General features: G+C 51.6%; 1 protein-coding gene across 1 annotated transcript in view; it reads left to right on the top strand.

Moving 5' to 3' along the window:
* Positions 1-255: 255 nt before the first annotated feature.
* Positions 256-17393, top strand: part of LOC144768888 (uncharacterized) — a 130374-nt gene continuing 113236 nt past the window's right edge. The window contains exons 1-2 of the mRNA XM_078652901.1: positions 256-325; positions 2630-2989. Coding sequence (XP_078509027.1) covers positions 256-325; positions 2630-2989 — 430 coding nt within the window. The remainder of the gene's footprint in view (positions 326-2629; positions 2990-17393) is intronic.

Here is a 17393-nt window from a genome sequence, read left to right as displayed (position 1 = left end):
AAACTCTAACCACAGGCCCATGGAGTCACAGCTGGTGAGAGGGGAGGAGGCATCCCTGCAGCTGAGGGCTGGAGGGGACCGTCTGGAGACAGGGCAAGAGCTGGCACTCTCACTGCACACAGGAAAGGATCAGATCGTGAAAGTCACAGGAGTCCTGTCTCTGCAGACAGGGGAGTGAGGACACAGGGCGGGTTCTCCACACTGAACTCTTCTTCCAGCTCAAGTGTGAGCTCAGCTCGTGGTGTTTGACGCACAATGGTGAATTCCCTGAAGAGCTGGAGGCCGGGTGGACGAGTTCATGGCGGCTGGGGCTGGATCCACACAGGTGAGGCAAGGGACAGTGAGACACTATGACCGGTGCCTGTAGTTTCTGCACACAGGAGATTCCCAGGGTCACACATTGCGTCATCTAGAGATAGAGGACACTGACCTCACATCATTACTAATTGCTAAGTCGGTAGCTCCAGAATCTAAGATTGTGGAAAGCCATGTCTCCCATGAATGACGAAAGCATGACGTAGGCAGGGAGATACAAGAGGCAGGCGTGTTTCTGAATTGTTCTTTAATATGTTCTTTCATTGTTTGTTTAATGCACTTAAAATACCTTGAGAAGTCTTCCAAGAACATAGGTTGGGAATTAAAGAGGTGACGGAATAACACAGGGTGAGTGTTCCTACAGTTAGTGCACTACAGTTACAAGATGTGTACTATTTGTGTGCACTATTGGTCCTAATTGTGAACTATTCGTGAACCATTGTTATAAGGTGACCTAATGCCTCCTAATCTCCAGGGTGAGAGTTGTTTACTGTCCATGACCTCCATCGGAGCCACGTGCCCTGGTATCTAGGAGACATTCACCTCTTTGCATGGCCTTCATGAGACCTTGATCCACAAGGAGATGAACTGGGAGAAGGTGAAGAGCAGGGAGCCTGATGTGTGTTCGGAGCCCTCTCCAGAGTGCTCCTACCTTGGGGAGTGTGTCCTGGGAGGAAGTTGTAGAGACGGGAGCCTGATGGGTGGACAGAGCCCTCTCCAGAAAAGGACGGCCTTGGGGAACAGTGGTGGGGGTCTTTGAGACAACGCAAAGTCAACAGTAAGATTTGCAAAGCCGCGCAAGGGAGATTTGTGGCACATCACACAGCTTTGTAAAGAAATGCAACACAATATAGTTACACATGCTGCGTTTCACTGCATTTCTACTTGCGGGGCATTATATGGGTGGAGTGTTGCCATGCGTCCCCCCATGGATGATGACACATTCCCATAGTTACAACGACGAGTAAACCAGGGAATGTGTGAACACTGGAGTGTATCGAGGAGAAGCATCTTTATTTCTCCTCATTATTTTATCTTTCCACAGGAGCTGCATTCTGCAGCGCACATAGAAAGAGAACATGTCTTGATGCCTTAATTTCTGTAGGAAGTTATAATTTCCTGCACAAAACAATCATGTTTGTACTGCAGGCGCTATTGTGCACAATGGTGCCTACGTTGGCGCTATCAGCACACCGTGCACCAGTGCAAGGAGAGAGCTGGAATGCTTCATATCCTTGTAAATAGTGCGTATTTCTGCTCCCTCCCTTTCACGCAGCGCAGAAGCGTTGCTTGATGCGCTGCAGTGCGTGAAAGTTTAGTAAATGTGCCCTACGTGTGGAGAGAACCTACAGGCAGGTCACTCTGTTCCAGAGACCCTCAGATCTCCAAACCCACAGATTTATTGATCCAGTCCAGTGAGGCGGCTTCGAGGAGGGAATTGATGAGATGAGACCCCTGTTATTGCCAATATCTGCCATCAGGGCTGGTGGGGGAAGTGACGCGTCTTTCATAGTAGGTGTGGGCACCTCTGTGACCCTACAGCTCACTCCATGGCCCCCCTTGTGTCTGTTCAGAAGTAAAGGTTGATGGGTTAAAATGCTGAAGCCTTTGTAATGGCCATTAGGGGTCTCGGGTCAGTGATGCTGCCAAGGTTTGTGGAGACTGGTCACGGTTACTGAGTTAACTCCGAGGAGGGTGAGGAGACAAGAGCCTTGTTTACACCACACTCTGGAGACTGGTCACGGTTACTGAGTTAACTCCGAGGAGGGTGAGGAGACAAGAGCCTTGTTTACACCACACTCTGGAGACTGGTCACGGTTACTGAGTTAACTCCGAGGAGGGTGAGGAGACAAGAGCCTTGTTTACACCACACTCTGGAGACTGGTCACGGTTACTGAGTTAACAGCGAGGATGGTGAAGACACAAGAGCCTTGTTTACACCACACTCTCTGTGAGAGCAGGACATGGGCTGAGTTTACAGGAGCTTGGGTAAACTGTTGTTTAGATTTTGTATTATATGGTAACCCTGGCATAGGATTATGGAATTAACTGGGGAACAATTATGTATATTTAGTCAGGTAGTTTTTCTCAAATTAGTTGGATAATTGCGTATTTAAGATAAGTTGTCTAGGACTTCAAGTGTAGAAGTTGCAGCTCTGCGCTGATATTGTGATGGTTTTGTGTAATCCATTCTTCTAGTTACAGTCGACTTTGTCTCTCCGCACCCACTGGTGTCTGTTGTTTTTGGGGTTCAGCCGCAGCGCCTCTAATGTTGTTTCTCTTCTGTGTTTTCTTTCAGCCTGGGTGACGTCAGTCTGGGTGACGTCATTGTTCCAGTGCACAGCGGCGCAGCTGTCCATCACTCCAGATGTGGTGACCGCGGCGGTGGGAGACACCGTAACCCTGTCTCTGCGGTACAAGGGGCGTGTAGTGTACTGTAACTGGTTCAGGGGCGGAGGGGGGGGCAGAGATGACTTCATCCTCTATCTCGATGGCAGCCGACCTCCTCCTCCTCCTGTCTATGGTCTTCAATCCACCGGCCGAGAGTCTCTGCTCCCGGACGGGTCTCTGCGGATCACAGATGTGCAGACGAATTACACCGGAAACTACACCGTGCTAATGTACATGGACCCGGGGGGGGCACATCAGGCCACAGGACAGCTCAGAGTGCACGGTAAGGTCGCCACACCTGTCCTGGCACTGACACCACAGGCCTGGTTCTAGGGCGGTGCGATGGGTGCCACCGCACCGGGCGCTGACTTGGGGTCGGGGCATCATTTTCTCAAGTATATAATCATTTTAAAAGCACCTCCTGCTGCGGCGTTTCTGGCCTCCAGCAATTTTAAGGCATCAATTAAAATGTCAAGGGAACTCTGGTGAAGTGTTGTCTCATCCTAAGGTAGCGCAGAGGGTTAAAGTGCCTGCTTCTAAGAACGTGTACGATGCAAATAACAAAGTGCATATAATGTAAATAGCTCAGTGGGTTCCTGCTTTTTCAAGAGAGCTCCTTTTGTTACTTGTCCTTTATAAGTAAAAATTCTAATATAGAACATTGAGCTATTAACTGTCATCAGAGAGCTGCAAACTGCGAGGTATATGTTAGAGCTATATGCTTTTTTGCCCAGTCTTTCATCATCCTAATCTTGCCCAAAGGCTTCATTTGATTAGAAAACAATTCTTATTATTAAAGAGAAGCCCTAACCATGATGTTATGTTTTACATTCTGAATTAGCGCCTTACCAGAATAAGGACTCTTAAACTATATTGCCTACCAGCATCGATGGCATGCCACTCCTACACTACTCCTTGGGGTCCTGTCTGTTGTAACATTTCCTATACACTGATTTACACACATATCATTGTCTCTGTGCAATGTGTGTGTGATGTAAAGTGCTCTGACACCTTACACTGGTATGAGAGGTGCGATAAATCGAAATGAATCTGAGAGTCAGTGGTTACGGAGACTTGAGGGGGCACCGTTGAAGGGTGCTAGTGAAGGAATCCGTGGCAGAGGTGCGCATTCGGGGGGGCGCCAACAGACATTGTCGCACAGGCCGCCACCAGAGTTAAGGCCGGCCCTACTGCCACCTGTACACACTTGTCTTACTCCAGGAGCTCTGGGTCTTGTGTGACCCTTGGACACTTGTCTTACTCCAGGAGCTCGGGGTCTTGTGTGACCCTCAGACACTTGTCATACTCCAGGAGCTCAGGGTCTTGTGTGACCCTCGGACACTTGTCTTACTCCACGAGCTCAGGGTCTTGTGTGACCCTCGGACACCTGTCTTACTCCAGGAGCTCGGGGTCTTGAGTGTGACCCTCGGACACTTGTCTAACTCCAGGAGCTTGGGGTCTTGTGTGACCCTCGGACACTTGTCTTACTCCAGGTACTCAGGGTCTTGTGTGTGACCCTCGGACACTTGTCTCACTCCAGGAGTTTGGGGTCTTGTGTGACCCTTGGACACTTGTCTTACTCCAGGAGCTCAGGGTCTTGTGTGTCCCTTGGACACTTGTCTTACTCCAGGAGCTCAGGGTCTTGTGTGTCCCTTGGACACTTGTCTTACTCCAGGAGTTTGGGGTCTTGTGTGACCCTTGGACACTTGTCTTACTCCAGGAGCTCGGGGTCTTGTGTGACCCTCGGACACTTGTCTTACTCCAGGAGCTCAGGGTCTTGTGTGTCCCTTGGACACTTGTCTTACTCCAGGAGCTCGGGGTCTTGTGTGACCCTCGGACACTTGTCTTACTCCTGGAGCTCAGGGTCTTGTGTGACCCATGGACACTTGTCTTACTCCAGGAGCTCGAGTCTTGTGTAACCCTCGGACACTTGTCTTACTCCAGGAGCTCGGGGTCTTGTGCGTGACCCTAGCACACTTGTCTCACTCCAGGAGCTCGGGGTCTTGTGTGACCCTTGGACACTTGTCTTACTCCAGGAGCTCGAGTCTTGTGTAACCCTCGGACACTTGTCTTACTCCAGGAGCTCGAGTCTTGTGTAACCCTCGGACACTTGTCTTACTCCAGTAGCTCAGGGTCTTGTGTGTGACCCTCGGACACTTGTCTTACTCCAGGAGCTCGAGGTCTTGTATGACCCTCGGACACTTGTCTTACTCCAGGAGCTCAGAGTCTTGTGTGACCCTCGGACACTTGTCTTACTCCAGGAGCTCAGGGTCTTGTGTGTGTCCCTCAGACACTTGTCTTACTCCAGGAGCTCAGGGTCTTGTGTGTGTCCCTCAGACACTTGTCTTACTCCCGGAGCTCAGAGTCTTGTGTGACCCTCGGACACTTGTCTTACTCCAGGAGCTCAGGGTCTTGTGTGTGACCCTCGGACACTTGTCTTACTCCCGGAGCTCAGAGTCTTGTGTGACCCTCGGACACTTGTCTTACTCCAGGAGCTCAGGGTCTTGTGTGTGTCCCTCAGACACTTGTCTTACTCCAGGAGCTCAGGGTCTTGTGTGTGTCCCTCAGACACTTGTCTTACTCCAGGAGCTCAGGGTCTTGTATCTGACCCTCGGACACTTGTCTTACTCCAGGAGCTCAGGGTCTTGTATCTGACCCTCGGACACTTGTCTTACTCCAGGAGCTCAGGGTCTTGTATCTGACCCTCGGACACTTGTCTTACTCCAGGAGCTCAGGGTCTTGTGTGTGTCCCTCAGACACTTGTCTTACTCCAGGAGCTCAGGGTCTTGTGTGTGTCCCTCAGACACTTGTCTTACTCCAGGAGCTCAGGGTCTTGTATCTGACCCTCGGACACTTGTCTTACTCCAGGAGCTCGGGGTCTTGTGTGTGACCCTCGAACACTTGTCTTACTCCAGGAGCCCGAGGTCTTGTGTGACCCTCGGACACTTGTCTTACTCCAGGAGCTCAGGGTCTTGTGAGTGACCCTCGGACACTTGTCTTACTCCAGGAGCTCGGGGTCATGTCTGACCCACGGACACTTGTCTTACTCCAGGAGCTCGGGGTCTTGTGTGACCCTCAGACACTTGTCTTACTTCAGGAGCTCGGGGTCTTGTGTGACCCATGGACGCTTGTCTTACTCCAGGAGGTCGGGGTCTTGTGTGACCCTCGGACACTTGTCTTACTCTAGGAGCTCAGGGTCTTGTGTGACCCGCGGACACTTGTCTTACTCCAGGAGCTTGGGGTCTTGTGTGACCCTCGGACACTTGTCTTACTCCAGGAGCTCGGGGTCTTGTGTGACCCTCGGACACTTGTCTTACTCTAGGAGCTCGGGGTCTTGTGTGACCCTCGGACACTTGTCTTACTCCAGTAGCTCGGGGTCTTGTGTGACCCTCGGACACTTGTCTTACTCCAGGAGCTCAGGGTCTTGTGTGACCCTCGGACACTTGTCTTACTCCAGGAGCTCAGGGTCTTGTGTGACCCTCGGACACTTGTCTTACTCCAGTAGCTCGGGGTCTTGTGTGACCCTCGGACACTTGTATTACTCCAGGAGCTCGGGGTCTTGTGTGACCCTCGGACACTTGTCTTACTCCAGGAGCTCGGGGTCTTGTGTGTGACCCTCGGACACTTGTCTTACTCCAGTAGCTCGGGGTCTTGTGTGACCCTCGGACACTTGTCTTACTCCAGGAGCTCAGGGTCTTGTGTGACCCTCGAACACTTGTCTTACTCCAGGAGCTCAGGGTCTTGTGTGTGACCCTCGGACACTTGTCTTACTCCAGGAGCTTAGGGTCTTGTGTGTGACCCTCGGACACTAGTCTTACTCCAGGAGGTCGGGTCTTGTGTGTGACCCTCGGACACTTGTCTTACTCCAGGAGGTCGGGTCTTGTGTGACCCCCGGACACTTGTCTTACTCCTGGAGCTCGAGGTCTTGTGTGACCCTCGGACACTTGTCTTACTCCAGGAGCTCGGGGTCTTGTGTGACCCTCGGACACTTGTCTCACTCCAGGAGCTGGGGGTCTTGTGTGTGACCCTCGGACACTTGTCTTACTCCAGGAGTTCAGGGTCTTGTGTGACCCTCGGATACTTGTCTTACTCCTGGAGCTCACGGTCTTGTGTGCCCCTCGGACACTTGTCTTACTCCAGGAGCTCAGAGTCTTGTGTGACCCTCGGACACTTGGCTTACTCCTGGAGCTCGGGGTCCTGTGTGTGACCCTCAAACACTTGTCTTACTCCAGGAGCTTGGGGTCTTGTGTGATCCTCGGACACTTGTCTTACACCAGGAGCTCGGGGTCTTGTGTGACCCTCGGACACTTGTGTCACTCCAGGAGCTCGGGGTCTTGTGTGACCCTCGGACACTTGTCTTACTCCAGTAGCTCGGGGTCTTGTGTGACCCTTGAACACTTGTCTTACTCCAGGAGCTCAGGGTCTTGTGTGACCCTCGGACACTTGTCTTACTCCAGGAGCTCAGGGTCTTGTGTGTGACCCTCGGACACTTGTCTCACTCCAGGAGCTCGGGGTCTTGTGTGACCCTCGGACACTTGTCTTACTCCAGGAGCTCAGGATCTTGTGTGACCCTCAGACACTTGTCTTACTCCAGGAGCTCAGTGTCTTGTGTGACCCTCGGACACTTGTTTTACTCCAGGAGCTCAGGGTCTTGTGTGACCCTCGGACACTTGTCTTACTCCAGGAGCTCAGGGTCTTGTGTGACCCTCGGACACTTGTTTTACTCCAGGAGCTCAGGGTCTTGTGTGACCCTCGGACACTTGTTTTACTCCAGGAGCTCAGGGTCTTGTGTGACCCTTGGACACTTGTCTCACTCCAGGAGCTTGGGGTCTTGTGTGACCCTCGGACACTTGTTTTACTCCAGGAGCTTGGGGTCTTGTGTGTGACCCTCGGACACTTGTCTTACTCCAGGAGCTCGGGGTCTTGTGTGACCCTCGGACACTTGTCTCACTCCAGGAGCTCGGGGTCTTGTGTGACCCTCGGACACTTGTCTTACTCCAGGAGCTCGGGGTCTTGTGTGACCCTCGGATACTTGTCTTACTCCTGGAGCTCACGGTCTTATGTGCCCCTCGGACACTTGTCTTACTCCAGGAGCTCAGGGTCTTGTGTGACCCTCGGACACTTGTCTTACTCCAGGAGCTCAGGGTCTTGTGTGACCCACGGACACTTGTCTTACTCCAGGAGCTCGGGGTCTTGTGTGACCCTCGGACACTTGTCTTACTCCAGGAGCTCGGGGTCTTGTGTGTGACCCTCAGACACTTGTCTTACTCCTGGAGCTCACGGTCTTGTGTGCCCCTCGGACACTTGTCTTACTCCAGGAGCTCGGGGTCTTGTGTGATCCTCGGACACTTGTCTTACACAAGGAGCTCGGGGTCTTGTGTGACCCTCGGACACTTGTCTTACTCCAGGAGCTCAGTGTCTTTTGTGACCCTCGGACACTTGTCTTACTCCAGGAGCTCGGCGTCTTGTGTGACCCTCAAACACTTGTCTTACTCCAGGAGCTCGGGGTCTTGTGTGACCCTCGGACACTTGTCTTACTCCAGTAGCTCGGGGTCTTGTGTGACCCTCGGACACTTGTCTCACTCCAGGAGCTCGGGGTCTTGTGTGACCCTCGGACACTTGTCTTACTCCAGTAGCTCGGGGTCTTGTGTGACCCTTGAACACTTGTCTTACTCCAGGAGCTCAGGGTCTTGTGTGACCCTCGGACACTTGTCTTACTCCAGGAGCTCAGGGTCTTGTGTGTGACCCTCGGACACTTGTCTCACTCCAGGAGCTCGGGGTCTTGTGTGACCCTCGGACACTTGTCTTACTCCAGTAGCTCGGGGTCTTGTGTGACCCTTGAACACTTGTCTTACTCCAGGAGCTCAGGGTCTTGTGTGACCCTCGGACACTTGTCTTACTCCAGGAGCTCAGGGTCTTGTGTGTGACCCTCGGACACTTGTCTCACTCCAGGAGCTCGGGGTCTTGTGTGACCCTCGGACACTTGTCTTACTCCAGGAGCTCAGGGTCTTGTGTGACCCTCGGACACTTGTCTTACTCCAGGAGCTCAGGGTCTTGTGTGTGACCCTCGGACACTTGTCTCACTCCAGGAGCTTGGGGTCTTGTGTGACCCTCGGACACTTATCTTACTCCAGTAGCTCAGGGTCTTGTGTGATCCTCGGACACTTGCCTCTTCTCAGTCCGCAGTGATTGTGTGCAGGGCCGGCCCTTGGTTGGTGAGGTTGGTGCCACTGCACCAGGCGCTGACTTTTGAGGTTGGGGCGTGTTTTCAAGTACAATACGTTTCACAAGCACCTGCTGCAGCATCCCTGGCCTCCAGAAACTTTATGGCAACCATAAAAGTGTCCAGACTTCTCTGGAGATCGATGGACCTGCTGCAGAGATCGGTGTTTTGTTTAGTGCAAGTTGTGACTCCTCATAAAGTAGCACAGAGGGTTAATGTGCCTGCTGCAAAGCACGTGTGCCCTACGGATCACAAAGAGCATATAATGGAAATAGATCAGTGCGTGCCTCAGAGATGTCTGGAAGTCTGTGTCCTGTGACGCAAATCCTTCGGGATCCGGCGGGAGCCTTGGAAATGCAGACCGGCAAGATGCTTCTTTGGTGCCTGTTTGAACAGGGGAGTCACTCCTTCACCCCAAGGAGATCCTTCCATCTTCTAGTCGAAATAGAATGTCGAAGTTCCAGGATATATGTTGCAGAGTTTCGTCCAGGGTAATCTAAAGTCCTAGGGACTGGGTTCCTATACTTCTACTAAGTTTAGGGGTTGGACTAACTCTAAGGTCCCACCTATGGGAGGACCTGGGGAAGGGGTGATTACACCCCTTCCCCTTTGTGTAGTTTTGCGCCAGAGCTGGGGCTGAGTGCCCCTGCAACCGGTTTGAACTAGGGTATGCACAGGGACACCTTGTATGCCCCAGGCACTGTCTGAAAAGCATTCACTGAATGAACCCACCCTACCCCAATACACTAAAGCCTGTCTGGGGTGGTGGTTACACCTCCCTGGACAGGAAACCTAATTTCCAGGCCTCCCCTGCTGAAGTTTCGTCCAGCAGCAGGAGGTCAGACTCGTGTCTGTGGCAGAAGCATCCGTTTTGTGATGCTGGGGCTCTTTTAAACTATTACCGGTCAGGTACATGTGTACATGTCTTCTCCCTCTAGAAGGGTGGAATTCAACCCCCACCGCCAGGACTGGCGAGGGGTAGGATTCCAAAGTGTTTGACACCAAACACGACATGTTTTGATGCAGCAATTCCAAAGTTAGCATTTACTGCAAGGTTATAATGCACTTAAGGGAATATGGGATGGCTGTATCACAGAACAGTTATAAGGAAGTGATTCCAAAATCTGCAGAGGGGCTCAGCTTATGATTGGGCACCTTCTCACACAAAAGCAAGTACTCTGCCTTCAGGATTGTCAAGGCGTGCTATACGAGTGACTTATAGGTTACTATGTGTCTATATATAAGGTAGATATAGGTAACCTACATCTTAGTAAGGGGTACAAGCACCACCTTACCCAGGCTGCAGTAGCAGACCTGTGGTGCCATTTTGGAAGGTTTCCCAGGGGTGGCATAATACATGCTTCAGCCCCTGGTAGGCCTCTGGGGTACCAGGGACCATATAGTAGGGACTCACAAGGGTAATCCAGTAACCAATCTGGAGTGTACCTAATGTATATGCAATCAATTTAGAGAGGAAGCAGCTAGGCTGGGGTCCTGGTTAGCAGGGCCCCAGCCAGACTAAAGTCGATAAATCAGTGAAGCACAGCAAAAAGTGGGGGTAACCATAGTAAGCAGATTCTACTCTCCGACAGAATGTATAGTGCCTTTCCTACACTGCACTGCGTAAAGGGCCAGAAGAGAAGAGTTTTCTTCAGTGACCATGTGTGTTTGTAACTTTGCCACCACGCCGAAAGGCACCGGGGCCCCTTGAGTGAGCTCTCCATCATAGTTTGTAAAAGGCAGGAACACGTTGCATAGCGCTAGTGTGTGTGCGGCGGGGCTTCTATGTGAGTTCACAATAAGTATCCTATTGCGGGCGTCTCGCCCTGTGCCCCGTACAAGGTTGCAGCACATGTGGCGGCAGTCAACGTGCAAGTCACCCCCATCAGGCTCTGAGGTAGCAAGCACAATGGATGCGGCAACAGTCCATGGAGGAGTATTGAATAGGTGCAGTAAAGAGAGCCATCTGTGGCTGCCATAGTGCACGTATGTGTTTCAACAGAGGTTCTTTACACTTTCACCAAATCCACCAAAGGCCTCATCAATGTAATCCCGGAGTGGGCCTAGGATCCCGTCTCCAGAGGTGGTGGCTGGTTCAGCACCAGCTCGGGAGACCAGTTGCCACAATGCAGATGAGGGTTCAAAGTCACGCGTGGTTATCGCCCACAGCCAGTTTGCCCAGTGCCGTGCCTCCAAGAAGGCCCAGCGGGGTCACTGCCAGCAGAGTCAGGAGGCTGCTCCCACTCTCTGCTGCAAGTTTGTGGACACTGCGGCCCGGCAGAACAGCCACTCCAGGCGACATCTCCAAGTTGCGCCGCTCCATGAATCACGGTCCTCTCTGGCCCCACCACACCACAGGGTTAGGGTCTCAGCAAAGATCTCTTCAAAGCATGCAATGTCATTTTCTCAGTATGTAGCTTGGATAGGCGGAAGTAGAGGGATGTGACTGGCTCCCCACCCTGATGTAGTTAGATTTGTCGGGTGTGGTGTTGGAGCCCCCTCAGAGTGCGTCTGCTATGTTTGGCCATTAGCCACGCCCTCACAGCTGGAGTATAATTAAGAATGTTTCACATTATTACGACATTTTTCTCCAATTTGAATAAACAACAGTCTGTATTTTGTCAATATATTTACCATGTAACAGCTTTGAATTATTTGGCACTGTAGTTTGCGGTGATGAATTTTCCTGCTCCTGAAAATGGTGAATATTCACATGCCTCTTGTTTAAGGTTAGAGACTGGTCATAGGAACCACACAGGGATTGCGCTCAAGAAATTCATGGATGCAAAGACCTCCATCAAGCATCACAGCTAATTTATGATTTTAGAGATGGGGAGAAAGCACACCTGCCCAGCCTCGACCGAGCTCACCATTTTTTGGGGCTGATTAATGCGTTACCGAATTTGAGCTTTTACTCGGGCATATGTTTACAGATCTTGCAAACCTGTAATCCCTCGACATGCGATTCCAGTAGCCCCCCCTGTCCCTGCATGGTGTCAGGGCTTGTCCAAGCAATAGAAGCTGCCACTTGGAGTAATGTATTCTCTGTAATTGGGCACGGTCCCTGGCCCCTGGGCCCGGCCGGGCACGGATGGACGCAGACGGGCTTGCCTTTGGCATGTCTGCTTTGAGCCCACTTTACAGCTGACATTTGAGGCGTCGGAGTTCTGAACACTCGACCCGTGAGCTCTGGCGCCACGCACAACTCTATGGGAGAGAGGGTTAACACTACCTCTCTACCACGCTTCCTAATAATACTCTATGATTTCCAGGCAGTTTGGCTATGGCGGGGAGCTTACTGCGGGAATTGGTCTCCTCCCAGGTAAATGCCACAAAACAATAAGTAGGATCCCCCCCAAACACAATAAGTCACGAGAATTAAAATTAATGAAAGATTCAATTTAAAAATGATTATGCAAGGGCACTTACAATGTCTAAGAATGGACTTAGATACTGTAGGGGTACAGGGCTCTTGCATCTGTTCCCTCACTACTGGTATAGTGCACCCAGCTAGATGGGTGACTGATCTATGCCAGGGCCATGGGTTGTAGGCATGGTACACAGGGATGTGTGCCATGTCGACTCTTCACTTAGTTCTGCACTGTTGGACCTGCGATGGGCAAGCCCAGCACAAAGGGGGTAGCTTGGCTCAAGTGACAAGGCAAGTGAAGGCTGTAGTGTTAAGCCGGCTCTGACCCAATAATAACTCCTTGTACATCCACACCAAAAAGAAGGACAACACACCACTGCTGTCGAAAAATACGATTCCTTTATATAAAAGTTCTTTGTTGTAAATAGGGTTGTCTGGGAAAGCACATATACATTTCTTTTGGTCATACAGTTCTGGTAATAAATAGTATTAATAAATAGAATAACTTCAGGAATGAGTATCACAATAAATATCAGAATAAATATCAGAATAAATATCAGAATAAATATTGTTTCATTTACATAAACAACCACATGTTTCTTCTGGTATCGCTGCCACCAATTAAATACTTTCGAATCATTACATCTGCAATACATTTCAAATGGGAAAGATAACTCTTACAGTTTATGCTGTTTTCAATGACCAGGTATACGGCTTCTCTGAGCACAAAATAAGGTTTGGGACTCTTTAATAATCACTCAAGGCGTATGCGCGTATATCTAGAAGGCAAGGAAACACAGTAAATACATCATTTGCACTCGGCGGTCACCGGGATAGGATCTCTGCTTGGCCGGTGAAGTCTATGCGCGCCTACGGGCTTTAGCACCACTTGAGCACAGGCGGCACCAGTTCAAAGTCATTAGACTGACGAACGGGCTGCCGGAGAGGTCACACAACCTTCGCGCACAGTCAAATAAATGCCGGTTCACAGTTCCTTCACAACGCTGCATTCACTATGAGGAAACGGGCCCACCTCACATCGGCTGCAGTCAAGATACGATTCACAGACCTCCCTCCGACTTCCGCATACAGGGGGGTTCCCGCCCACAGCTACAGCTCCCGGGTCACTGGGGAGTGGCAGAGACGCTAGTCCCGCCCAACGAAGGCCGGCCTTTCCCCACCCCGGTGCACCACCTCACCTTCTATCTGCGCAGGAAGCGCTTTACGCTGGTGGGGCTCGGAGACGTCCGAGCTCCCCTCTAGAGGCACCTGACGCGAAGGGGGCACAGCTGACGATCGCGGTCGCGGCGAACTTGCTCTCGCCTCGCGACTCGATAAGTCGATCACAGTTCACCACCGGGGGGGCGGAGAGGCACACGAATCGGGCCACAGTCTTTGGGGGCAATGAGGTACTCGCTGGGCAGGCGCTGTAGGCGCCAGATCAATTCTCACGTAGCTGACTGGAACGCCAGTCAGACACAACGCCAGCAACCCTTTGCTGCTCTACTGCCTGCGCTACCAGCCACCTCAGGGGTCAACAGGGCAGGTGTCAATCTGGTGTCAAGTCTGGAATCTCTTCTCTAATCTGAACTTCATCATCTTCATCATCTTCATCATCATCTAAAATGGCCGCCAGGGACTGGGCCTTATATAGCCAGTGCCCTGGGGTACTGGCACGAGCCAGAAGGTTCTAGAACCTTCTCTGGCTGTGACAATGACATGGCACTCTTGAGGGGTATTTAGGACACTCACAGCCACCGTACTGGGGTTCTAGAGCAGCCATTTTGTGTACCTGAGGAAAATAAAGGAATTCCTGTCAGAAATGCGCGCCAACCAAAGGGCGCCAAAACCTCAAAAGGCCAGGGTTCATGAAGGCTCCAATGGGAGTCACTTCACATGAGGAAAAAGGGTGTCCACCATTTTAAGTTCATTTACACAGGTTGACAACCCCAGTTTGTAATGCCACAGGTTTGGGCCAGGCGCCTTGTAAATAGGTGCCACAACCCTTGTGAGCAACTGGGCGTCAAGGAACATCTAACCCCATGAAACAACACATAAAAAGTCCTGGTAGACAAATAAAAAGCGACAAATTTTGGGAGGTACAGGGGAACAAAAGAAATCATAGTGGTGAGGGGACTCTCAGAAGCAGACGGGTCTAACACGCGTCCCCCCCAGATGAAAGTGGGGAGAGCTACCCAACCCCTTGGGAGTCCTCAACACTAAGGCGGAAATACCTGGAGAGACCGTCTGCATTGGCGTGGTCAACTCCGGGCCGGTGTTCCACCCGAAAGTCCATTCCCTGTAGGGAGATAGACCACCTCAACAGTTTGGGATTTTCCCCCTTCATTTGCATGAGCCAACGAAGGGGTCGGTGGTCTGTCTGATCAAGGAAGTGTGAACCAAACAAATATGGTCGCAGCTTCTTCAGTGCCCAGACCACCGCAAAGGCTTCCCGCTCGATGGTACTCCACCTCTGTTCCCGGGGAAGCAGTCTTCGTGACAGAAAGACCACAGGTTGATCCAGACCCTCGAGGGTGGGACATTCCCTTTGTCCCTTGCTCAGTTCCTCCCTGGATGGTCCTCCTTCCACTCGCCACTCAGCGGGGATAGGCAAGTCCTCCAACGGAACCATGTCCTCCTCCGCGGACTCCGGGTCCACCTCCACAGGTGGCCTATCCGTCTCACGGGGCATGGACCTCGAGGCAGGCTCCTCCTGTCCTCGAAATGTTCCCTCATTAGCAGCTGGGTGGGCCATTGTTCCAGGCTCCAACCCACGCGACTTCTCCTCCCGAGCAGCCGCAGACCTGGTACTCACACAGGCCCAATCAGGTGTACTCAGCATCTCAGTATGAGTCCGGTATTCCACCTCCTTCCAAGCATTGTGCTCCATATCATTGCCCAGCAGACATTCGACTGGCACGGCGGGGCTTACGGCAACTCGAAGTGAACCTGCAACCCCTCCCCACTCAAAGGGAACCTCGGCCACAGGTTAGTGGCCCATTCTGCCGTCAGCCATCGCGGCTGGATGAAGTACGCCTGGAATCACCTGCTCTGAGGACACCAGATGACTCCTTACCATAGTCATACTGGCTCCTGTATCTCTCAGAGCTTCCCCTCTATGGCCATTGATGGTGACCCATTGCCCATACTTGGTAGTATTTGAGGGCACCTGGATCTTTGGAACCACCTCCCGATCACCCAGGGACACTAAGGTGACACCCGCCCACTCCCCCCCCTTAACTAAGGGCATCTCCTCCCCGAGCGCTACACTAGCGACTCCCGGGGCCTTTCCTCCAGTGGGAGGGGGTGGTCTCTTTGGGCATTTCACGTCTCCCTTATAATGTCCAATACCACCGCACTCATAGCAATGGATAACCCTTGGCTGCTGACTCTGGCCAGGATTAGGGTTCTTCTGCGGGTTAGCCTTAGAAGTGGAGAAGAAACTTTTCCCCTTAAAGGTATTTTGGGGGCCTTTGGAGAACTCCTGCTTCTTGTTATCTCCCCCCTCTTTCTTCTGGGGAGCGCCCTGTCCGGACTTCTGAGAATCTCCTCCCGTCCCCTTCGTGGACACTCGGGTACTTGCCCAAATGTCCGCCTCCTCAGCAAGCTTACGGGGGCAAGTACGTTTGCTGTCTACCAGGTGTTGCCTCAGCTCGGGAAGACATTTCTCGAGTAGATGTTCCTTGAGTATCAGGTCGTACAACCCTCGATAGTCCTCCACCTCATTACCTTGGACCCACCCATCCAGGGCTTTCTTGGCAAAATCCAGGAAGTCAACCCAATTCTGTGAGCTCAGCTTGTGGCTGCCCCTAAACCTTTGCCGGTATTTCTCGGGGGTCAACCCAAACTTCCTGATGAGCGCCACCTTCATAGCGGGGTAATTAACCTGTTCCTCCCGGTCTAGGGCCAATAGGGCATCCCTACCTGTCGGAGGCATGTACCGGTATAATCCACCACCCCAATGCTTCTCATGGATCCCATGAGCTCTTAAGGAGACCTCATAGACTGCCAGCCACTTGGCTATGTCATCTCCAGCGGTATAACTGGCGACTACGTCCTTGGGTAAATGGGGCCTGGGCTCCCAGGCAAATTCCTTTGACTCGACACCCTTCGGAGTGATGTTAGGGGTCTGGAATTCGAGCTCTCGTAGCTTGAACTCGTGTTCCAGCCTCCTCCCCTCCCTTCTTTCTTCCAACTCCATTTTTGCTATTTCCCACCTTAACAGTCTTTTCTCTCTCCTGTCAGCTAACTCGGTTTCTGACAACCCTCTCGATGACACACTGCTGCCCTCCCGTGAGGTTGCCTTGGGGCTGATTGACATCTCACCCACCCCCGGGGGACATTCCACAGTCCTATCAATGACAGTACCTCTGTCCGATTCCTCCTCCTCCACCGTTCCCTCCGTGTATGCTTCCACCCATGCTCGCAGACTAGTACGGAGCTCCTCTCTTTTGGCCCCTCGCCTGACAACACTCCCCTCTCCTGACAGAAATCCTTGAGCTGTGCCACAGTATAGGTCTCCAGCTCTGACATTTCGAATTCCATCTTGTCAGTGAAAAGTGTGGACCACCACCCCGAAGTAGGTGACCAGGATAAGAACTTTGAGGGTCACTTCCACCCACCTCCAGGAAAGAATTTGGAAAAAGCAAAACGTTGAATTTGAGGGCCGCTAGGAGAAAACTCCGGGTGTGTACCTGTGGTGCACACTGAATTATTATGGGGTTCAAATTAAGCACGGCTCGCAATCCCACCCGCTGAGCACCAATTTTATGTTGGACCTGCGATGGGCAAGCCCATCACAAAGGGGGTAGCTTGGCTCAAGTGACAAGGCAAGTGAAGGCTGTAGTGTTAAGCCGGCTCTGACCCAATAATAACTCCTTGTACATCCACACCAAAAAGAAGGACACCACACCACTGCTGTAGAAAAATACGATTCCTTTATATAAAAGTTCTTTGTTGTAAATAGGGTTGTCTGGGAAAGCACATATACATTTCTATTGGTCATACAGTTCTGGTAATAAATAGTATTAATAAATAGAATAACTTCAGGAATGAGTATCGGAATAAATATCAGAATAAATATCAGAATAAATA

Source organism: Lissotriton helveticus, chromosome 7 (genome assembly GCF_964261635.1).
Source record: "Lissotriton helveticus chromosome 7, aLisHel1.1, whole genome shotgun sequence".
NCBI classification, from domain to species: Eukaryota; Metazoa; Chordata; class Amphibia; order Caudata; family Salamandridae; genus Lissotriton; species Lissotriton helveticus.
The sequence above is the reverse complement of the archived record's forward strand: the minus strand, read 5'-3'. Positions and strand labels throughout refer to the sequence as shown.